Source organism: Sander vitreus, chromosome 1, assembly GCF_031162955.1.
Source record: "Sander vitreus isolate 19-12246 chromosome 1, sanVit1, whole genome shotgun sequence".
NCBI classification, from domain to species: Eukaryota; Metazoa; Chordata; class Actinopteri; order Perciformes; family Percidae; genus Sander; species Sander vitreus.
Window position 1 is genome coordinate 39,179,672 of NC_135855.1, and position 24,218 is coordinate 39,203,889.

Sequence of the window (24,218 nt, forward strand, 5' to 3'; positions counted from 1 at the left end):
TTTATCGAAAATTAGGTATAATTTAATATGAATGAGGTTTATTGACTATGAATTCCATTAATAAGTGTAAACTAGTGGTAATTATTTGGAATGAAGTTGGCTAAGAAGATGTAACACAGAATTGGGTGATAATTTATACTTCATGCTTTAAGAACAGGCAAAACAGACAGAGGACAACAGGAGGGTTAACTTTGTTATTAAGACAGAATTAGTCTCCAACTAGCCAACTCCTTTTCCTCCTGTTGCCAACCTGGGAAGCGCTCTTGCTCTCTTCCCGTGGACTACCCATAGGGACTACCAGGCTAATGAAAAGTGCTAGCGACACGGAGCCCACCATTGGCTGTCCCGACTGCCGAGGCTGGGAGGCAGTGGCGACAGGGAAGGAGCCGGACCGACGGACCTTTTGGAGGAAATACTGAGAGAGCACCAAAAACCCGGACGACAACTCGGGAATATAAAGCTTTTATTTTAGGTTTGGACTTACCAAACGGATCAAAACGTCGCTAACGTTCAATGTTAGCTGGAAGTTTTCGAGTCGAACCACTGATGTGGTGACGCGACTCCACCGATTCGACGGGAAGCTAGCTAACGTTAGCTGATAGCTAGATTAATCATTTCAGCAGAGCTCTGGAGACATATTTCAGAATTTTTAAACTCGTTTTAGTGTTTTCGTAATAATGTAAGATACATAGCTATGATATTATATCATGTTGTCTACTTTTATATGGAATACAGCGTATCCTTAGACAACTACCTGACGTTATCTTAGCTAAGTTAGTATATGAAACTAGCAAGCGTTAGCTACCTAGCTGGCTAGTAGCTAACGTTGGCTAGCTGTCGACTTTAAACTGACTTCAAGCCAAAGAATTCTGCTTCAAATTAGCTAACGCTAGCAAGGCTACAACTGTTTCCACGTCACCTCATCACATATCTACCTGTTGTGAAATGTTGTTATTGGCGAGTTGACCTTTATTTTCAAAGATGGACGTTTGTTTTGAAAAGCAAAGATAGACAGTTTACTTACAAATCTAAATATGCAATCATCGAATCACCAGCTTACTTAATGCTAGCTTGCTAACGTTGAGTTAGCCGGCCAAACTTGGAATACTGCCCCCTGCTCACTTGATGTGGGTTTCGCTTTGAGGCCTTTAGGAAATTATCCCCTTTTTTCCACCGAGAAGACCCTTTTCACAGCCTTAATGCATCCCAGCCTCTGAATGGGATTTATATTCTGAATCGCCTCTGGATATTTGTGAGAATTGCCAACGTTGTTGTATACAGTTGGAGTACCTGGAGTTTGTTGACAATAACGTGGATTACAAAGGCAGTTGGAATAACGATAATCTTTAAAGGTGAGATACCGACGCATGTAAACATTAAATAACTGTATGCACACGTTTTGTGTTAGAAGTGCCCAATCATATTTTCAGATGTGCTGACTGCATCACACAGTGGATAACACTGATTTAACTGTACATGTAGCCTACTTCACTTTTTGTCTTAGGTTGCTCCATCACCATGATAATACTGTATTCTAAGTTACAGGAAATGTTGCTGAATGTTAACTTATTAACTCATTTTAAAAGTCCCATGTCATGCTCATTTTCAGGTTTATACTTGTATGTTGGGTTTCTGCTAGAACATGTTTACATTCTTTAACATTAGAAAAAAACACTATCTTTCTCATACTGTCTATCTGAATATACCTTTATTCACCCTCTGTCTGAAACGCTCCATTTTACCAACTGTCTCTTTAAGCCCCCCTCTCATAAAAAGCCTAGTCTGCTCTAATTGGTCAGTGTCTGCTGCATCCGCGCTCTCGGCTGTCATTGCAGCCGGGGAATGACTGCAACTAGGGCTGTTGGAACGAATTCCGAAAGTCAAGTAATTTGAATAGTAAAAAAATCAATACTATTTTTACAGTCGCTGTTCCCGACCTGATCTGACGAAGTAGGTCATCGAATTGTTGTGCAGACATTCTGAAGTATTCAAAGTGCTTCTCTTCGTCTATCATCCTCATTTGTTCACGATGATATTGAACTCACCATATTTATGTCCGGCGTTATTCAAAGGACGCACATTCCACCTTCTTTTTCTTCGTTTCTTTGCAAGCAGGCTCGAAAGCAGCTGTTCTTCCTCATCCTTTGACTCCAATATCATCTTAGCCACCGTTGACATTGACGTCAATGCTGTTGTTAACCTTTTTCTTCTTCTAGTCTGTAGAAATAGCAAAAGTCAGTAGCCTTTCCAGTTGTGACACCTCTGTTCAGGAGAAGACTGCAACTACTGTCGCGACCACCACACGCGAGTATAAATAGTTACAGCGCTCCCATGACGTCACACTGTCGTGCGCCAGGTTGGGAATGGCGAGTATACTGCACGTTTTAGCCTGAGTAGTGTAGTAAATATAAATAACAGGCTGCATTTGAGCATTAAATATTAGAATATTATTCAATTATTTTTTTTAAATAACAAAATTTGCATGGTATTATAGAGGAAGATGACAGCTCTAACTGCAACGGCACTGTGGCAGCACTGGACGTCGGTTACCTTACTGCAGTTGTGCACGCATTATGGTGGCAGATAAATAGCGAAACAATGAGTTTACCGTTTTTTATTTTTTTTATTTGGTAATTCCGGCATGCTTTAATGTTAGTGGTTACAGTAAAAACAAAACAGGAACAGCAGACTGGTGGCCAGCCATAGCTTATCCATCTCCAGAGGAGTTTCTTTCTGCTTTTGCCAGCGCTGTGGAGACCGCAGGGTGCGCTATGTAGGGCCTCGGGGCGGTGATTGGCATTATATTCACCCAGGTGTGTGTGGCGGCTGCGGCGACTACCCCGCACTTGTGTTCAAGTGGCGAGTTTGCTTCCTTCCACTAGCTCTTTTAGCCTTATTAGTCTCATAAATTTAAACAAACTTAAAAGTTACTGTCAAGAAATTAAATATTCTTACACTTCTTTTCCTTATTAAACGGAGAAATACAACCGTACACCTTCTGAATTCAAGTTTCTCTCCTTCACCTAACATACTCACTTTCCACTGTTCCAACAATCACCAACTCTAGTTTGGTCGAAATGAACCCTTAATTTACAGCGTGAAGTGAAAATATGCCAGCTCCACTCGCCGTCTCACTGCCAGTAGAGCAGCGGCTCGTTCTTCCAAGGCAGACCAGTAAATTAGCAAAATAAAATGACAAAAATCGCCCAACCCTACAACTCCATGTTTAAATTTAGTATAGTTGTGACATCACTATCGTACGGAAGTCCTGACGGCTCATTTAAAAGCACCCGTTTCTGAATACAGGCTGTGTGCATTTCTCTGTGGATTGAGCGTATTGATAATCTCACAGTATTTATAAAGCACCTCGACCTGCTTTATACTAAAAAAAAGACATGGTATCCCACATTTTACAATATAAGACCTTTAAGTTGGATAACTTAAAAATGCAATTATAACTGCACACATTACTCTTAAATGAGTAAGAAGTGGTAGTGCAATCAGTCTTCTGCCACATTTGCTACTCAGTTTCCCGTGTTATCATCTTTGTCTCATGTAAAGAAATACTCCTGGCTAAAGAGGTTTTAAGTTTAACTCTGCAAGTGTCCTGCTTTCAGGTCTTTAGTTTGTCATCTTTTACTTGTTGACGTACGTGATGTTTGTGCAAGTTACATTGGACCCACCATCTGTCACTCCCTCTCATGGATGCTGTCGTGGATGCTGTATGACCCTCCCCCCCCCCAATAAACATTGTTGAGTCTGAGTGAGTGGCTTGACCTCGATATGGAGCATTGGTTTTGTAATTTTGCTTCTGATAAATTAGGTTAAGTTTGTCTCCTTCCCCCCAGAAATAGGCTCGTGTGTATCATCTGAAACATGCAATTTGTAATTGAAGTTATTTTTTTAAGGATGGTAGGTTGATATTTGGCTGGTTAGTTTGCATGTAACAGGTATGGTCCAGCTCTTGAACACAGAGTTGTTGGAAGATACAGTTAAATGTTGGTGCACTGAACCGAATACAGTGGTTTCTGAAAAGCAAATGGCTTTTGGCATCTCGGGCGATGCAAAGAATAAGATGAAGGGCTGCCACTAAGTTCCTACTCCACTTGCTCCAATTTGTTGTTGCTCCTTGTCGGTGCGGTATGTTAAATCCAGCTCACGTGATTCTTGGCTTTTTTTGTCTAGCAGTCTGTCTACAGGATTTAAGCTCCTTGGTGTGAAGAGTGGCTCTAATTCGCCAGTCCTTCCTTCCCAGCTGTTAGATGCAGCATTTCTTAACGAGCTTCAGTCAACACAGCTTTCTTATTGCCTGTAATTGATTTAAGGATCTCTGTTCTTTTCTTAACCGTACCAATATAGGTTAACTTGACTGTTTACTCTGGGAACATAGCTTTATATTCCAGTAGTAGTTAACCATCAAACAGCTGATTAAGCTCTGTTTTCCCTTCTGTTTTAATAAACTGTTTGTATGCTGATTAAATTACCCCAGAGGTGCACTTTTAAACTAGCCCTCTGCCTAATCTTAAATCTGTCAAAAGAGTGTCTGCTTTAGAACATAAGCCAATTTTACAAACAAATTTAAAACCACTTACATTTACAATTAAGCCCCAGTGTTACACTTTTATACAGTGCCTGTTGAGTTATATATTTAAATGTATAGATACTTTTGAGGTAAGAATGTGGAACTTTTTTTACCACAAGATTTTTTTTATGCTTTTACTGCTGTGCATGGTTTGGCTTTTGAGGGGGAGAATGAATACAAGACATTAGGGAATTCCAACTAATACAAACTGTACTTTTTTTTTTTACAGGAGTAATAGCCTACCCTTATTTTAGAGTCAAATTAATTTGTGCTCTGTCTTTTAACTAATTGAATATTGAGCATAAATTGCAGGAGATGTCATTGACAAAATGTATTTTTTGGTTTAATATGAGACCTTTTTGCTGCCACCTAACTACAGCAGATGTATTTGGGGGGGGCAACAAACCACTGCCGCTGTAAGATTTTGTTTGTGGTTCTCAATGCACTGATGAATAACATTTGAAACAATTGTAAAACATACTTCTGGAAGAAGAGCTGTCACTCTGGATAATGCACCTCACTCTATAGAGATTTTAGTATTTTCACTTTTCAATATCTTTTCTTGCCCTCATAATTCTTATCCTTTTAACTCCAAACTGTTTCTTCTTCCGCTGTCTCCTTTGGCCCTGTCCTGTCCATGGTTGCAGATGATGTGCGAGGTGATGCCCACCATCAGTGAGGCCGAAGGGGGAGGCGGCAACGGTCGTCGAGGCTCTGGCTCCCCATTGCAGTCGGACTCGGAAGGTCACTTTGAGTCGCTGATGGTGTCCATGCTGGAGGAGAGGGATCGTCTTCTTGAGACTCTGCGAGAGACGCAGGAGAATCTGGGCTTGACTCAGGGCAAACTGCATGAAGTCAGTCATGAAAGAGACTCACTGCAGCGACAACTTAACACTGCATTGCCACAGGTAAGTAAGAGAGAACTTTTTTCATTTTTCAAAGAAAACCCAGCCGTAGAGTTTGATGATATGATTATGTATGCAGGTAGTTGATAGAGATTTGTTTGCTGCAGCAAGCCACACCGTAGCCTGGAAATCCATACCCAAATCCGAAAGATTAAGGGTATGGCAATGAGTAATGAAAATGGCGCAGCTCGAGGGGCGGCACCAAGCATGCATTTGAAAATCTCACTGCACACAATTGGATAACACTACGACCAATCACAACAATATAGGGGGTGACGTATCCAGAGCCCCATACGCTTAGCTACCAGAGGAGCTAACTGGTAGATTAAACTCTTAGCTACCAGAGGAGCTAACTGGTAGATTAAACTCTTAGCTACCAGAGGAGCTAACTGGTAGATTAGGCTCTTAGCTACCAGAGGATCTAACTGGTAGATTAGGCTCTTAGCTACCAGAGGAGCTAACTGGTAGATTAAACTCTTAGCTACCAGAGGAGCTAACTGGTAGATTAGGCTCTTAGCTACCAGAGGAGCTAACTGGTAGATTAAACTCTTAGCTACCAGAGGAGCTAACTGGTAGATTAAACTCTTAGCTACCAGAGGAGCTAACTGGTAGATTAAACTCTTAGCTACCAGAGGAGCTAACTGGTAGATTAAACTCTTAGCTACCAGAGGAGCTAACTGGTAGATTAGGCTCTTAGCTACCAGGGGAGCTAACTGGTAGATTAAACTCTTAGCTACCAGAGGAGCTAACTGGTAGATTAGGCTCTTAGCTACCAGAGGAGCTAACTGGTAGATTAAGCTCTTGCCGTATCCAGTCGGCAAAACGGCAAAAACGTCCTTCTTGTAAAGGAACGATTGGAGCGCCGTCTTCTGTTCCTCTTTTAGATAAAAAGCCAAGTCTAACTCGTTCATTGTAGCGGCCAAAGCCGTTTCAAACAACTGGTGTTCATCCGTAGCCATCTTGCAATGTTTACTAATGACTTGGACGTCGCAGCGCTGTCGTCATCTGTTTAGCTCGCCTCTGGCCCGCCTATATCAGATACACCGATGTGATTGGTGCGGCTCGGCTACAAGAACATAGTTAATGAGCATCAGCAACTCTGGATTTCCAGGACAGCCACACCGGACTAAGAACTACAAAACTAAATTACCTGTCAAGTCTCGCCATGTAAAAGTCAAGACTCACATTGTAGTGTCTATGCTGGCATGTCATCATGAACATTTGTAATGTAAAAATGTCAAAGAGTTTCACACTATCAAAGGAAAAAAAGTGTACATTGTAATCTTATTTAAAGGAAAGATCCCGTGCCCTTTGAAGCACCCCTCCTGCATGGCTTCTTGCTGCGCTGCCAGCCAAAGTGTCAGTCTCACTTTTGGATGGCAGCTCTTACAGATCTTTGGCTCCCACGTTGGAGAAAGTGATACCAGAGTCAGGTATGGTTTTGGCAGTTATATGGTCGACCAATTGCAAGGTGCAAAGGGTGTACGTTTTTTTGTTGTTGCATCAAACTTAAAACGAGTCAAGAAGACAAAAGAAACTGTGAAATTGAAGAATAATACATCTGCTGTGAGAAACAATTTATATTCAGGAGCAAAAACACTTTCTTTCCAAATGGAGATATTACTTTTTCAACTACTTTCACCCCTACTGTGCATATAATTAATATGCAATATGTCCTTTTCAGTTATTAGATTGTCTAGGTCTACTGTTTGCATAACATAATGTGGAGGGAATCGCGATCCTGACTTTGTCCATCTGCTTGCATGACTCATGTTTCTACCCTCTCTGGGCTCTTATATTTAAAACAAAGGGATTATGTTTCCAGTTTTAATGATGCATAAGGGGCTGGAAATCAGTTAAGCATTGGTGTAGTTTTTGTTGAATATGCACCCAGTATATAGAGGTAACATGCTGGTTATCTTCAGTGTTTGTTTGACATTTTATTACACGAGTGAGAGAAGCGTGAGGCGCACAGACTGTGAGCGATCACAGCTCAGAATATGACAGTTGATAAGTCACAGTGCTGAAAGCAGAGAGGTCTGTAGATAGTACTGGGCCACTTCATATAGAAAGCAGGGCAGATTACACAGTGTTCTAACTGATAGTGTCCCAACTTTCCTGAAACATTAGATAGTAAGAACTGATGTTTAACACACTTGTGGAATGCCAAGGCCTTTCTTTGCAGCTCTGCGTTTTACAGCCAGGAAAACTACATCCAAAGTCAAAACCTTCAGATACTGTGTGACTCTGATTCATTCAGTTGACACTTAATGTAGTACAGAATAAGTATATAGAGATTAACATGTAAAAGTAAAGCGTAGTCATTACTAGCAGTAACATAAGCTATTGTGTTTATGGATGTTGAATTGATAGCAGCATTGGAGGCGAGCTACTATAATCATGTTTACATGCTTTGTAAATAGAAGACAGACGCTACCAGACTTTGCCTACACTGCACAAACTGTCATTATTATTTATTATTGTCATCAATAAATTGTTCCAGGTTATTGACCTCTATAACACATTTTATAATTCTGTCAAATTACATGAGAAATGCTAACAACAATATTTGTCAGATGAGCTGATCTTCAGTCAGATGGCCCAAAATTGGACTGACGGCCGACGATCTCCTTGGTGTGTAAGCACCTTTTAAAGCAACTCGAGAGTTTTTCTGTGTGATATCTTTGTGTGTGTCTGTAGGTGTGTGTGCATGCACACTGCTGTAGTGTTGTCAGCTGATCATCTGGCTATCTGCCAAGCCTCGTGGGATTTTTATCTGGAAGGCAAGAAAATCCAGCGGTTATAAAAGTAGAAGCACTTTATACTGTATGCTGTAATCTGGTGTAAATACACTATGTAACATTCTTCTTCTTTAGTGCAGTTTGCTTGCAAATTTGGGTGTTGTTACTTCAGTCCATGATTTGATTAATTACATTCTGACTTAACATGTCTTTTATGATTACTTAAAATGAAATGATTCTTAGCAAACCCCTTACAGAATGCAGATTTAAACATTTGGTATTCATTTGAGGCTGTCATTACTGAAAGATCTTATACAAAATGCTGCGTCAAAATCTAAAATGTCTTGTATTGAATGTTTTGGCAGTCTATTGTTGGAGTAGCTTTACAGGCAGAAGTGCCGCGACTCACCGGGAAGCGTAGATTCACGTCCGATCGGGGGCCTGGCTGTTCATACCAGATGCGCATTTCTCCGCACCAGTCACAAAGTTATCCTGCTTCTCTCCACTGTACAGAACGTCTTGCTCTCGCTCTCTTTTCCTGTGAGTGTTTGGTTGTATGTGTGTTACTCTGTCTGTCTTTATCTCCGTCTGTCCGTCTCTCTCTCTGTGTGCCTGCTCTAGACACAGCTGAAAAGTCAAGACGGCCAAAATCACCATAGACCTACGTTTTTTTCATTTTGAAATTGGTTTTAGTTTGTAAAGTATCCGGCTGCGCTTTGGCCTTCCTGTATTTGATTACCTAACTGGTCCGACACATTTGCTCGCGGCACGCGGAAGAAATAGAGGAGACGCCGAAATGATTGCTGCAGTTTGCAGGCCGGCGTGTGCGCTCCGCTCCTGATCACAGCTGGTGTGAACTGAAAGATTGGATAACCTGGGAGCCAAAATAAATGTCTCTAGTTCAAAGTGATTTCGCTGGCAGTATGTTTTTGGCGTTACCTCTGCCAACCTTGCCTTCTTGTTTTCAGCACTCATGGACAAAAGATTAATTAATGGATCCACATTTTAAACTTGATTACAACTTGGCTAGGGACTCTCAATTTGTAGACAACTTAATGAAATAGTGGTGGTGAGAACAGCCAAGTATTTTCAATGAAACATGTATAAACCAAAGGTGAACTTTCAAATTAAAAACGAGACCATACAAAGCAGCAATTATTTAAGATACATTCCTAGGAACTAAATTGGTGCCACCTTGAACTATTGTGTTGGAGAGAGTCTAGGTCTTCAGGCTAGAGTAGGTAGGTAAAGGGGAGGTTCAGATGTTCTCGCTTGTTCCCTCCCTCCTGGTGAGAGTACCCTTCCACTGGAATGCTCAAACATTCCAGGGCAGCTTGCTCACACGTCAACAGCTTTTTCGAACTCCAGTGGTGCACTGTTGAATGGTACTTATTTGTTCTTTTTTGGGTTTTTTTCTTTGTTGAATTGGTGCAGGCCAAATTGGTGTGACACTCCCACTCAAACGTCATCCTGTGCGTAGCTCATTGACACCAGTTTGAATGTGTGCAGAGAGAGATTTCTTTAGTAGTCCAATTTTAGAGCCCATATATTGCGGGCGGCAAAGTAAATTTCTGTGCTTCTGTGTCAGCCAAGGCTTGTAATACGTGTGTGTGTGTGTGTGTGTGTGTGTGTGTGTGTGTGTGGCTCTCTGCGCTGGCATAGAATTTCCAGATGGTACAACTGCTGTAAAGACAGTTTGAGGCAGTAAAAGCGTGATGTTGCTTCATTTATGTTTTTTTTTTTAACACACATCATCTGGCCAAACGTGTAGCGACACTCCTGACAACCGCTGTCCTCTTCCCAACTCCTCGCTTTGTAGAAAAAGTAAATGTTAAGAAAAGTGCCAACTGAACGAAGAAAGTAGAGGTTGGGGCCCTAAGTATTGGAGGTGTGGTTTGGCAAATATTAAGTGAATTAGGCAATAAACTGTGACTTTTGTTTGTGTGGGAAAATGTGATCTTACTGTTATGTCATTTTTAAAAACAAAATCATGTGTGCAACTTGGCAGTTGGTGATATTTTCCTCTTTATTTTGAAAGGGTGCAATCGACTGCACTGACCAAATTCTATATTCTGGTCAGTGGCACAATGGGATGAATTGAGCGTGCACAGTGGTAAGACAGAGAGACAAAGACTGACTTGTTCCACACAGTGACAAGAAAGTGACAAGTGTTGCCTTTTGCCCAATGTGGGCTGAATTAGTAACTTAAAGGGGAGTGACGGTCATGCTCCCATACAAGCTTTACAAACTATCCTTAAATCTAAACAGGATTTGTTTGTGAAGCAGATGCCTGCAGCAACGCATCATGTTCGAGGAACTGATTAGATTAAGAATGTGGTCACTATGTCCAGAGCTTATTGCAGTTTCATTGCATACTGTCCCCTCTTGCTTTATCTGGGTCAGTATACAGTCTTAATAATGTTGTCTTTGTTTTCATACATTCACACGTTTTAATACCGTAGCTGATACATGACACCTTTTTAATTCCAATGTAATCACTGTCTCAGTAGAGCTTCAATCACACTGTTCAACAAAAGGCATTTACCACACAAAAATAAAGTGATTCATTTCATTTTGCAGAAAGTTATAGTTTCTGTGTGTTAACAATTCCAAGGCCAAATTAGGTGATCCTTACACTGTGCTATTAATCGGTGCGTCCCCTTTAAGTTTAATCATCCATCTGGTTATCCATTAACCGATTCAACCTTAACCTTTTTAGTGTCCACATCACATGAGCCATTCAGACGTTGTGTATTTTGCCATGAAAGAGAGCCCCAGTTTGTTGTCTGAAGCTACAAAATAATGACTCACTCGTCTCTTATATGATGCTGCTTTTTCACATCCTCGATATCATTGAGTCAAATATTGTTAATTTCATGTGCACAATATAACATGAACTTCCATAGGAGTGGGTATTGAGAACCTTATCCGGATTGGAAACGGTTAAAAATGTATACAAACCAAAGAATAGTGCTTCTCGATTTTGCTAGGCGCCTGATCGCAGCCGGTGTGACCGGACAGATTGAATAATATGGGCGCTGAAAGGAAAATGGCTCCGCTTTGCGGTGCTTCAGCGTGCGGTGTGTTTCTGGCATAAGACGGAGGCTCAACTAGCGCCCGCAAGCACCGTATATGGTCAAGGGAGCTAGAGAGTTAATGAAGAGAGGGAGCGCCGTTACAACAAAGCAGTGAAGTAAAACGTCAGAGAAATAAAACTTTGTTTTCTCCGTTTTATCTCTTTCCTCATTCATATTTTAAGACGCTACAAATTGTATCCAGCTACAAAAAAGGCCGGAAAAGTTGGAAGTTAGAATGGAAGTACAGAGAGTCGTTGCTATGGAGATGATACACCGCCTCGTCTGGTCGCATCGGTGTAAACTGGCAGGTTTCAGAACGTTGCAGACCGGAGCACTGCAAGTAATTTCATGTCATCGGCAATTTTTGGTCTGAATTGGCTATGGACATAGATGTCATGGTGAAACTACCCTAACGTTGGTGTATTTTACAGTTCCCCCTCTGTTTTTTTTGTCGCAAATGTGAGTGAAACGCTCGCACTGTTGAGCCCTGTCAAGGCATCTCAGGATGCAATCACATAGTGATATAAAAAATCTTAATGAGCCCTGTGAAGATGTAGTCTTTTTACTGAAGGGAGGAAAATCTAGTGCAAACTGGTATCCGGTCTACTACAGTAGATTGACTTTCTCTCTCTGTCTGTGTGTGTTTGGGCAGCAGTCTAAGCAGCTCTGAATAGGAGCCATTGTAGTGTCTAATTAGTTTTTGACGGTGAGTCCTCTAGGAGAACAGATGCCCTCTGCACAGTGTCAGATTTCAGCACACGCTGCTGTAAGCTTTTAAGTACGGCTAAAGTCATTATGTAGGAGCAAGGCCTATTGGTTCCGATCTCACTTCCAAATACAGCACAGTCTGATTATGGTGTGATGTTAGGAAGAAATAGAGCTAGTTACCATGCTCTGGTATGTTTCCAAATTTTAAGAATCCATGAAATGTACCTCTACTTTCAGTCAAGATGATTTCAAAACAAAATGTTGAATAAATTCGTGTTATGAAGGATTGAAAAATAAAAAATAAAACTTCCCCAGCAGCAGCAGCCTTTAGGGATGGTAGACAGAATGCCCACAAAATATGATTTAGCTTCATCCAGTATGCTGTCATTTGGAGTTTGTTTTACATTCTTGTTCTTAGTATTGACATAGGGGCAAGAGGAGCCTTGTTGTTTCCTGATGTCTTTTCCTCTTGCAGTGCTGCCAGAGCTGCAGTGAAGTCCTTTCCTCTCCTTGGGCCCGTTCAGACCAGGAAACGCAGGGTTGTGCTGCGGTGGTAGTGTCACTGAAATGGCCCATTTCTGTGACGCCCTGTTTTAAACTACAACTCAGAGTTGTTTGAATGACAGAAATCTGCTCAGATGAGATCTAAATAAGTGCAATAGGACACGTAGCTATAGTACTACAGAACAGCGTGTTTAGATCCCCAAATCACAGATTAATACACTTCAAAAAACGATCTAACCAACAAAATGAACAAGAATTAACTTTAGATAGCCCTAGTCTTATATGATTTAACAGGAGTTAGGAAGGAACAATGTTGAGATTATGAATAACATGTAACTTTCTGTTTATATCATAGTATAGTATTACAGGTATTTTATCTGCTGATTAACATTTGGCTCAAAAGACATTTAATTTGTAATTGACAAAGCACATCATGGCTATACTTGTTTGTCATTTGTTTAAAATCTAATGAGAAATTTGTATTTTAGCAAAATACTGAAAGCAGCAGAAATGCAGAACTGAGTAGGCTACATTTTAATATTATTTATCACAAGTTATATCATTATCGCGATATTCAACGTTAGGGCTTATGGCATATTTTCCTCATATCGTGCAGCCTTAATAACTACCCTGAAATTGTGTCAGATGTCGCATAGTGTCGTAATATTTTCATCTGTATCATCTTTTAGTTTAATTTGTTTAATATGTAAATAGTTATTTCTTTCTAAATTATCTGACCACTGGGTTGCAAGTTAAGACGTCTCGACTTTTCGCCGCAGCTGTTTTTTTTCCTCTTCAGCCCCCCCCTTGCAGCCCCCTAAACGCGTGACCCCCATTTATAATGATTGGGCACACGTGCGTTTTCGAAGCCCCGTTTGATGGCAGACGCAGGCAGTGTGAATGTAGGCTTACATTTTTAACTGATCTGCCTACAAAGGCATTGTCAAAATGTTAGAAAATATAAGATCTCTTTTGTCCATATTGCCTTTTAGTTGCACAGATCACAGTTCACGAGCGCAGACACTAATAACGTTCCCTTTTAAGTGGTCCTTTTTAAGTAGTACGTTACACTTCATGTTGTCAAAATTACCTACTTGAATTTGTTGTGGCTACATGAAAAATGTTTTTATTAGCTGACATACTCTAAGGCAGATTTTTATTACAAAAAAAACCCAATATTAAACAAACAACATTAAAAGCCGTATAAACATAGAATCCAGCTGAAACTTTAATCAACAAATGTCCTTTACAAATCTATTAAGAATGAGCAGCCCATGTCCCTATGGTTTATGTTATAATGTATGCAATCTACATTCAGACGAGGGAAACATTACTCATTCATGCCATTCCAGTGCTCATATTTGTTTCCGCCCGCTCCCATTCAGGCATATTTCTTAATTATATTCTAATACAGAAATTAGTCTTTGTCTTAGTGCCACCAAGGTGCTGGGGTATTCTTCTCCGGGGGGTAGAATGCTGAAAATGACAAAACACTCATCCCTGAAAATCTTTTGTGTGTTCCTCTGTGTTTTGGTACGCGGTTCCTTTAATAGGTTGGCACACATATTTGTGTACCCCCCTTAATCCCCTCCCCTGTTCTGAGGCTTACAGAGCAGCTCAGTGCACTTCTAACCAGCATGTACACTCACTGAGCCATACACCAGTTTACCCTGCTGCAGGGAGAATTGAGATCAGGCTTTAAAGCCCATGGCTGCATTCGCATGTATACAAGCTTATGACTCTACTGTATTCAACCTGCATATTTACATATTTATGTATATGGGGAAATAAACACTCAAATTTGAAGCTTGATGCCTACACTCTTCTCAACTACCTAAAACATGACTGAGGATAATAATATAAGTGTAGAGTTAATTGTATTAAGCTGTTGAACTGCTCCGTACTTGTCTACATGCTGTCATGTCTACCTGTTGTATGATGTAGGCCCGCAACTAACGATTATTTTCATTGTCGATTAATCTGTCGATTATTTTTTCAATTAATGGATTAGTTCTATAAAATGTCAGAAAATGGGGAACAGTGTGGATCAGTGTTTCCCAAAGCCCAAGATTACTTCCTCAAATGTCTTGTTTTGTCCACAGTTTACTGTCACAGAGGAGAGAAGACACTGGAACATATCTAAGAAGCTGGAATCAGACTACTTTTACATAAAAAATTACTCAAACGAACTTATCCATTATAAAATAGTTTATGCGATTATTTGAGTAGTTGACAACTTATCGAGTCATCCTTGCAGTTCTAGTATTTTGTATGTATCATTCATCCCATAAATGAAAGTGCCCGCTTCTAAAAAGATGTCTGTGTCTAATATTGTCGTACTTTGTTTTGTGAAGCGGGTTGGTACATACCCACAAATAACCACAGATAACATGCAAGTTAATCAGTCCACTCACTAATTAACATGGTTGGTTTTGATGGTCCAGTCTGGGTCGAAATTCCTAATAATTTATTTGAAGGCATGTACCACACCGAGGAAGGTCTAGGTTATCTCTTTTTCTGCCTCCTTTTGTGAAGTTATTACAAATGTATAGTAGAATAAATAACATCTAGAACACTAAATAAGTCTCCAGCACAGGTAGATATCTTTGATTGTTAACTTTTAATAACTAATTTCTCTGAAGAAAATACATGATTTAATGGCCAGTGAGCATCTTTATGGGTGCTTCTTTATGATTTAGATTTTTTTCTACACTGAAATCATTAAACCGCACATCCACAATACAAATCTACAAGCAAGTACAAAGAGCTCCCCATTTGTTTTTATTCATTATGCTATTTTGTGTAAATAATGAACATTAGGGGGAAAGAAGAGGGTCATAAATGGCGTTTAGAGGCATTCAGAAATCTTAAGGTTGCTGTACAACTCAACATCAGCGTCTGCTCTGGAATGTAGGAAGTAAGCCACTCTGTAATTACCCCTGGGCCTGCCTCTTATGGTCTCTCATTGGCTAGCAGAGAGTGGAGACCTTGGTCGTAGCCAATAGCAAACTCCCACTTACTCCTTTTAGTGAGGCAGAATCTGTGCCAGTCGCTGGAAAAGCTCCGAGGCTGGAGTGAAGGGAAGAGAGAATAGTTGTGGTAGTGACTGAAAAGAACGATCAGTTCCAGCAACCCCCTCCCCCTCCAACACCCCCCCCTTTCCACACACACACACACACACACACACACACACACCCGTGGAAACGCAGCAAGAAGGCCTCGCCACTCAGGGTGCCTGTGCTAGTTTTTGCAGGGCAAAAAATCAGGATGGCACATTCTTTAGGTCCAACCATGCATGTAATCCCTAAAAGCAAGTGTGCATGTGTGTGTGAGTGCACAGCTGCATTTGTTGTAAAATAATCTGAAAAAGATGTAAGGTATATTGGAACAAGTCTGCTCAGAGAGTTGCACTATATTGTATTTTCATTTTCTCATACAGTTTGAGGTGTTTCACCATCTTACTTACCATTTTAACATCAGACCATGTTTCTGCATGATTCCGGCTCTCTGATACATGGATATGGTTGTCCTCATGACAAAGTCTGTGTTAGGGCACTGCGGTGTGTATTATTACCTCTTAGAAAGTAAGAGAGAATCTCTAATCGAATACCGCTGCTGATAGTAAAGTGCAAAAGGATTTATGGTACTTTCCGACAGCAAGCAGTTGTCATCTTGCCTCCATTGTTTCCGATGTAAACGTTACCAAAGCCCTGTCGGTGGACAACATGGCTAGGAGAGAGAGGAATGTCAGCGGTCATTTGCCAAGGCTTGCTGTGTGATCATGGCATCCGCAGAAACCACACAGAGAAAAAAGATGCAGGAGCTAATTTAACTGGTATCTTTTATAGTGGCAGTGAACAAATATGTCAGTGAAGAAAAACGGCCTTGCAGCAACATTAGCTTAAAAGTCCTGTGTCAATGATATGACTTACTAAACTTGCTATATTTAGTATGTCATAATGCTAAAAAGGTCCTCTATTTTAAGCCCCTACTTGCTTTATTTTAGGATGAGATTAGAGTAGGTGTGTAGTATGTGATAGACGTTGTTACCGGGATCAGATAAAGCTGTTGCAGCAGATTGGTCATGCTGCTGGCTTTAAAAACAGAACACTTGCGTTGCACTGCGACTGACACAGCTGACAGTACCTTTTTAATCCTTTTTCGATACAGGTGATGGCACAACCAGTAGTGTCTAAAGGCTCTAACACACCAACCCAACGGCCGACCGTCGGCAGAAAAGGTAGTCGGGCTGATCAGTCGGCTCCTGTATCCCCGAGTTGGTCAAAAAAGTGCCTCGGAACACACTGAAGCGACGCCGACTTGAAAGTACGTTCTGCGCGTGCGCGAGACGTAATAAGTCTCCGTAACAGCAGGCAGCTGTGAAAACCGACCGCTGATTGGAAGAATGCGTCACGTGGGTCTGGCGACCATCATGGCGGCTCTTTCAGAATACGATCTCATATTTTACGAAAATAGTTCACCGAAACGTGTTTCTGAAAACATTTTAAGTGAGAAATAGGCCGTGCAGTTGCTGATTCTGTCTTCATTTCAGATCGACTAAGATTTTGAGAGGCGTTCGTCAGGCTCATCCTGCTCGTCATTAGCTCGGGTTAGCGCTCCACCAATCAGATTGGTCACTGAGTCCGACTGCCCGCCTTCCGATTCAACATGTCAAATCGGCCCAAATGAAGGCCGACGGCTCCTCCGGCTGACGACGGCACGGAACACACTGAACAGACTCAAGTCACCGACCTCGCCAGGCTGTCCGACGGCCGATAATCGGGTTGCTGTGTCAGGGCCTTAAGAACTTGCATCTACTTCTAGAAACAGACATTAGATTGCTGCAGTGGATTTATTTCATACTCTATCAAAGGTTTAAACTGTAAATATGGAAGCTCCCTGTCTCCACAATAACAGTTTTTAAATTTCTTTAGCGGTAACATGTTAATGTATTTGTACATTTCTATTGTAGGAGTTTGCTGCACTAACAAAGGAGGTGAACGTGTGCCGGGAGCACCTTCTGGAGAAGGAGGAGGAGATTGCTGAGCTCAAGGCGGAGAGAAACAACACACGGGTTAGTATAATGTGCTGTTACACACACACACACACACACACACACACACACTGTTCTTAATCTTTTAGGACAAACTGCAACACACAAGTGTTACACATTCAAACAGGCCACAATCTTCACTATCCACCATTGACGAGGAAAGTTTGGCGGACCTGCCTACTCCAGTCAAATCCCTGCATGTTTCTGTTTTAGGTATAGGCGGTTGTCATAACACGGGTTGACAAATCAGTTTCTATTCTATAATCTAAACCATTGTCACAAGTGGCTCAATCATTGAAATATTTCAACCACTGACAATAAATTTCATCACAGACAGCTGTTTGTGCTGAGAAGGAGCACAGCTATACCTCAGCGAGTGCATTATTAGTCAGTAATGTCTCTGACTAGGACCTGTTTACTCTTGCATACTTATCAGAATCAGATTTATTGGCCAAGTATACTTACATACACAAGGAATTTGACTTTGGTAGGTGTTAACTCTCTATATATAGACAAATGGTAATATAGACACATACTGTACAATAGAGACAACAATATACATATAGGCACATATCAACATAATATACAAAAATACAAATATAAAAATAAGACATATCAAGACAAGTACGCATGGAGTGGGATGTAGAGTGCAAAAAGTAATAGTGCAAAGTAGTGTGCAAAAACAACAGATGTACAAAAATGCAACAGCACAAAACTCAATCACAGTTTCACCAAAGGTCTATGATGGCTATGGATAATAAAAAAAATTGTAGTGATTTATTGTGATAGGACAAGTGTGATGATTCTTTTCTTTTCTTTGCAACAAAGTTGATGCTCTATGCTTGTGCACATGAGCAATGAGTTTTAGCCGGATGGGTTTCTAACACTGTCTCTCGTATCTCCAGCTCCTGTTGGAGCACTTGGAGTGCCTGGTGTCTCGCCATGAGCGTAGTCTGAGGATGACGGTGGTAAAGAGACAGGCTCAGTCTCCCGCGGGAGTCTCGAGTGAAGTGGAGGTCCTCAAAGCCCTTAAGTCACTTTTTGAACACCACAAAGCCCTCGATGAGAAGGTACGACTTTGTGTCTGAGTGTTTTTGAAAGGAATGAAGTGTGTGTGTGTACATGTTTACATGTGTTACAGATTATTGACATTGCAAAGGCAAAGAAAATGGCATAGACAAAGTAAGGAAGATTTGGAAAGGTGCGCAGTTTTGTTTATTTTGGTGTTGCATGTTTTGTAGGTGAGGGAGCGACTACGCGTTGCCTTGGAAAGATGCAGCGCATTGGAGGAACAGCTCACCCTCTCGCACAAAGAAGTAAGCAAAAATGACTTATAATGAAAAGTATTTACTGATCAAAAGTTCACTTAACTCCAACCCAATACCACCTTTTTTAAGTTGGGGTCAAAATATTGACAATATACTGCATTCACATGATGTAGGAATATTTGCTGGAACAACTTGACGGCCTAAAGTAGTCAATTCAAAACCCTTACCATGCTTTTATTGTTTGGTGAGTGATACATTTAGGCTTACATTTAACACCACATTAAACATTGTCGATCAGCAACAACAACAAAATGCAACAAACAGGTGGGTCCTACCATTGTCTGTCCCTGCTCTTATAGAAGTAAGCATATTTAAAACACCAAGTCATGTGGTGCAATTGCACGGATTTAAGATGTTTATTTAGGCTGTTGATCTTTACAGAAATCTAAAGTAAAGGTGTATCACACCATATTAGTGAAATGCAGTGACCATAATTGATTGCAAACATGATGTAGGAATTAATGATGTGCTCCCTTTAGTTTTTTCTGCACTGACGCAAACTAAATGGTGAGATGTTTTGACATACAGCTTTGACAGGTCAATGTTTATTTTATTTTTTATTTATCTCATACTAGAGGGAGAGACTTACACACCAGAAGATGCTGGCAAAACAAAAACACTAGACGACCTTTTAAGAAACAGATGTGATCAACAGTCAACGTATGATTCTTCTGATGGCACTAAATTGTATTTTATTGCCATTATTTGAACTGCTTAAAGACATCTCTCCTGCACATAATTCCTATTCACACATTGAATATTCACACTGGATCTAAGAAAAAAAAGATTCACAGCTCTTACGTACACACATGGGCACATGAATGCAAAGAGGTCTTTAGTCCACTGTGTATTGAATGGGATTAAGATTGACAAAAGGCCCAGAGGATCTTGTGGAAGTGCCCTAGATTTCCTCTCTGCTTCATGCTACATTCATCTTTTGTTCCTGGGAATCAGCCTAGGACCAAACACACAACAACACACATAAAATCAACCACTTGCCACTTTGCTTTTATAAGTAACCTTACTTCCTAGGGCAAGGCAGCTTTTTGCTGTTCTGTTTTCCTACTGTTTGGCCATTTGGCATAGAATGTATCGGCCTCTGCAGCATATTCATGGAAGTTTGCGATGAAAATAGTTGTGGTTTGAACTTAAGGCTCTTGGCCTTTTTGTAGCTGCTAGCTACATTTGTATGTTTCTCTGTCCTATGCACACACATGCACAAATGCACACACACAGAAAACTTGCTTTCCTGGAAAGAAAAAAAATAAAGATCAAAGGAAGCAAACTCCTTTAGTGCTCTTGGTGAAGTGGTTAACCAGATAATTGTTTAAATGGTTATCACCAGCAAATTAATGACTTGAAAAGGTGTTAACAAACTGGTGTTTTCTCTAGTTGGCTTACCTCAGGGAGCAGAGCAGCCAGAAGAGAGGGATGGCAGACGGAACCAGCGAGGTCAACCACAACTCTGAAAACACACCAAGCACTAATGGCAAGGTGAGGTTACTAAACTGCATATGTGAAAGCCAAGCGAGAGACGAGGCTACACCGTTGCTTGTGTGTGACAAGTGTCTAGCATCTATTCAGTTAAGGAAAATTAAATCTTAAAATGAACTAAGGATGTATACTGTATTGTAATATGATGTAATCTAAATATAGTAGTTTGAACATTATTAAGTACAGGAGTAAGGTATCTCATGCAAGTCTGTCCTTCTTTCTTCCCTTCTATTTATTAAAAACAAATGTGGTCCTGGCTTTGCAATGAATAGCTGTACTATGCTGTATTGTCTACACACACATGCACAGACAAGATGTATATACTGGAAGAGGTGGGAGGCTGGAAACAGTCCAGGTTACTGCTGACGGATTGTTCTGCAGTATGTCTCCGCCTAAAATGATACAACTTTGACATCATTTAATCAGTGCTTGAGGAGCAGCAGGTATAGACTGAGCGATTTAAATTCATCTCATGTCTCATCATGATCATTATGTGCATTATATTATATGCTTGATCCAATTTTAAAATGACAATATACCTAACAGGTAAACTGTAATACATCTAGATATTTTGTCTTCCACATTTCATGTGCCTTGATTACAGTACACACATAAACGGAACACAATCAGGAATATCATATTGATCAGTCTCTATTATTAAGTGAAGTAAGGTCTACGTGCGTGTTCTGTACATCTTGTGTGCACTGGCTAAAACAGTTGTTAATTCACCCGCAGCGTTCATCGGACGGTTCGCTGAGTCAGGAGGAGGAGTTGGTTCATGGGTTTGGGAAGGTCAGTGAGCTCAAGGATGTGGTGGACCGTCAGTCAGCTGATCTGGGCCAGATGAAGGAGCGCATGGCTGCTATGGTTTCACGCATCAGTGAGCTGGAGGAGGACCTGGACACGGCCCGGAAGGACCTCATCAAGTCCGAAGACATGAACACACGGCTACAGAGAGACCTGAGAGAGGTAAGGAGGCCGATATGTAAACCAAAGATGTCTTGAAGTGTGACCCAATACGTTCCTTTTTAAATGTATTTCTTTTTTTCCTTTGCATTGACAGCAGAACATTTAAGTCAGATGATCTTAATCTGTTTTGTGTTTTTGAGTGGTAAACTACAACTACAAACTTGAGCTCATTGTGGCCTTATGTACCACAAATAAGGAAGAGGATTAAACACAACATAAGCACAACTAAAAACCAATAACTGTACAGTGGGTAGTTGAAAATGTATTTTTTATGTACGTGTTTCACACAATGTGGTTTATCGTTTTACATTCTTGTTAAGCTAATAACGTCACAATAGTAATACACATACAGTGCTGTGTATGGTGGTATAAATCGCAAGCTTATCACGATACTATATATCAATTCTTTGGACGATACTGAGCTCTTCCAGATAAACAAAATAATAAAAAATGAATAAATTAAAAACAACAAACCATTCTTTTTAATAAAAAGCACGGTCAGAATTTCAAAATAAAGGTGCATCTTAAAGATGATATATATCGATATTTTCACTTGGCGTTGATGATATTGGATCGTTGATGATTGAATCAATGTATCGATCCAGATCGATGTATCGTTACTCCCCTAATGATGTATATCTACACTGCAGCACATGCAACAGTATCACCAATATCAAATATTTTTGAGTGAAATTCTCTTCTGCTAAACTGTGCTCCTCACCTGTTTAATTTCCCAGTGGGCTGTTTTCTGTACCAAGGATATTAGAAACCTCTTTCGAGTGTAATTATTATGAGCCCCTCCCTTCCATCTGAAGATGCAAAGGTTGGAGGACAGCAGGTCAGGGTCAATGTCACAAACGCTGAAGGCACTAATGCAAACGTTTGTCTATGTATAGTCAATGGCTCAGAAGGAAGACATGGAGGAGAGGATCACCACCCTGGAGAAGCGCTACCTGGCAGCTCAGCGGGAGGCTACCTCCGTCCACGACCTCAACGACAAGTTGGAGAACGAAGTGGCCAACAAGGACTCCCTCTTCAGACAGGTACGCTCCGTGCTCTTTGCCTAAAACTTCACAGATGAGAAGTTACGGAAGCCTGCATCACTCTTACCGTGATTTCCTTCCGAAGGCTTACTTGAATTGGTGTTGTCATATCTTAAACATTAACCTTGCTGCATCATTTAAAGTGCTCATATTATGCTTATTTTCAGGTACATAATAGTATTTAGAGGTTATATCAGAATAGGTTTACATGGTTTAATTTTCAAAAAACACCATATTTTGTTGTACTGCACATTGCTGCAGCTCCTCTTTTCACCCTGTGTGTTGAGCTCTCTGTTTTAGCTACAGAGTGAGACCTCTCACTTCTGTTCCATCTTTGTTGGGAGTCGCACATGAGCAGTACCTAGGTAAGGACTACTAGCCAGTCAGAAGCAGAGTATGAGGGCGTGGCCTGACAGTACCTAGGTAAGGACTACTAGCCAGTCAGAAGCAGAGTATGAGGGCGTGGCCTGACAGTAGCTAGGTAAGGACTACTAGCCAGTCAGAAGCAGAGTATGAGGACGTGCCCTGACAGTACCTACGTAAGGACTACTAGCCAGTCAGAAGCAGAGTATGAGGGCGTGCCCTGACAGTACCTAGGTAAGGACTACTAGCCAGTCAGAAGCAGAGTATGAGGGCGTGCCCTGACAGTACCTAGGTAAGGACTACTAGCCAGTCAGAAGCAGAGTATGAGGGCGTGCCATGCTAGCAGCTAGGTGAGCATTATAACGCGTTCCAAAGTGACCACGTTTGTCTCTGAAGTAAAGGCTGGACTACAATAGAGCTGTTTGGAGCAGTTTGTGAACAGTGTTTTCTGTTGGAGATGTTAAGTCCCTTTGGGGTGGACTTTGGGCTTTTTCACTTTGTAAAGCTATAACGTGCACAAAAAAAAGATATATAACACCATAACGGAAAAGGAAAAAGCCAAACAACATAATATGAGCTCCTTAAAGAAATGCAGCATCAAAAAGAAAGGTCTTCAGCCTTGATTTAAAAGAACTGAGAGTTGCGGCGGACCTTGGTTTGTTCCAGATATGTGGAGCATAAAAACTGAACGCTGCTTCCCCCAACACAATAAAGGAAAGGGAAAAGGCCAAAAAGCATAATATGACCACTTTAAGATTGGTTATCTCATCACACCCCTGGCATCTACGTACATCCGTACATTATAATCTGACTTAGAGTTGATGATGCATGTGTTGATTTTGGTGTTGAGTCTCAGAGTTGTCTGCTAGTAGGAATGGCCTGCAGTTTTCTTTGGCAGTTTTCAAAACCCTGCTAATAAATTCCATCTGTATTCACACAGTGACCATCGCAGCAGGCACTGAATGGGAAGCCTCAAAGACACTGGGTTGTTTCGTACTCACTGAGATGGAGATGTCTCTCTCCTCTTTTCTTATGGGTTTTGTGTCATTATGAATGTTCTCTTACTCACTGCCCACCCCACCCTTACCCAATCCTTTCTTCCTTTGTCTCCCTCCCCCTCTTTCCCCGACCTACAGTCTAATTTCTTGCCATTAATTTCACCTTGTGGAGCTGAAAGCAAACCGTGAGGCCAGGATGGAGCCTAGAGTCTTCAAAATGCTTGCCAATGACTGTTTGCTTTGGTTTGTTTGTTGTAGACGGAGGACAGAAACCGGCAACTCCAAGAGAAGCTGGAGTTGGCTGAGCAGAAGCTGCAGCAGACCATCCGCAAGGCAGAGACTCTGCCTGAGGTGGAAGCAGAGCTAGCTCAGAGGGTAGCTGCCCTCACAAAGGTACCAGCACCTGTCCACTATGTACCTCTCAGCCTACAGTTTTACTTTTTTATTTTATTT

At 41.0% G+C, this 24,218-nt stretch overlaps 1 protein-coding gene across 12 annotated transcripts in view; it reads left to right on the forward strand.

Annotated features, from left to right (window-relative positions):
• Positions 1 to 243: 243 nt before the first annotated feature.
• The window catches only part of ppfia1 (PTPRF interacting protein alpha 1), a 50,353-nt gene continuing 26,378 nt past the window's right edge, over positions 244 to 24,218 (forward strand). For 5 of the 12 annotated variants that reach the window (XM_078255569.1, XM_078255577.1, XM_078255560.1 and 2 more), the window contains exons 1-9: positions 254 to 1,352; positions 5,230 to 5,490; positions 17,490 to 17,591; positions 18,476 to 18,640; positions 18,812 to 18,886; positions 20,291 to 20,392; positions 21,128 to 21,361; positions 22,258 to 22,404; positions 24,024 to 24,158. In XM_078255569.1, the coding sequence (XP_078111695.1) occupies positions 5,230 to 5,490; positions 17,490 to 17,591; positions 18,476 to 18,640; positions 18,812 to 18,886; positions 20,291 to 20,392; positions 21,128 to 21,361; positions 22,258 to 22,404; positions 24,024 to 24,158 (1,221 nt within the window). In that variant the 5' untranslated portion in view covers positions 254 to 1,352. Of the gene's footprint in view, positions 1,353 to 5,229; positions 5,491 to 17,489; positions 17,592 to 18,475; positions 18,641 to 18,811; positions 18,887 to 20,290; positions 20,393 to 21,127; positions 21,362 to 22,257; positions 22,405 to 24,023; positions 24,159 to 24,218 lie in introns of all 12 variants that reach the window. The other 7 variants (XM_078255631.1, XM_078255622.1, XM_078255640.1 and 4 more) reach the window with 6 other exon arrangements.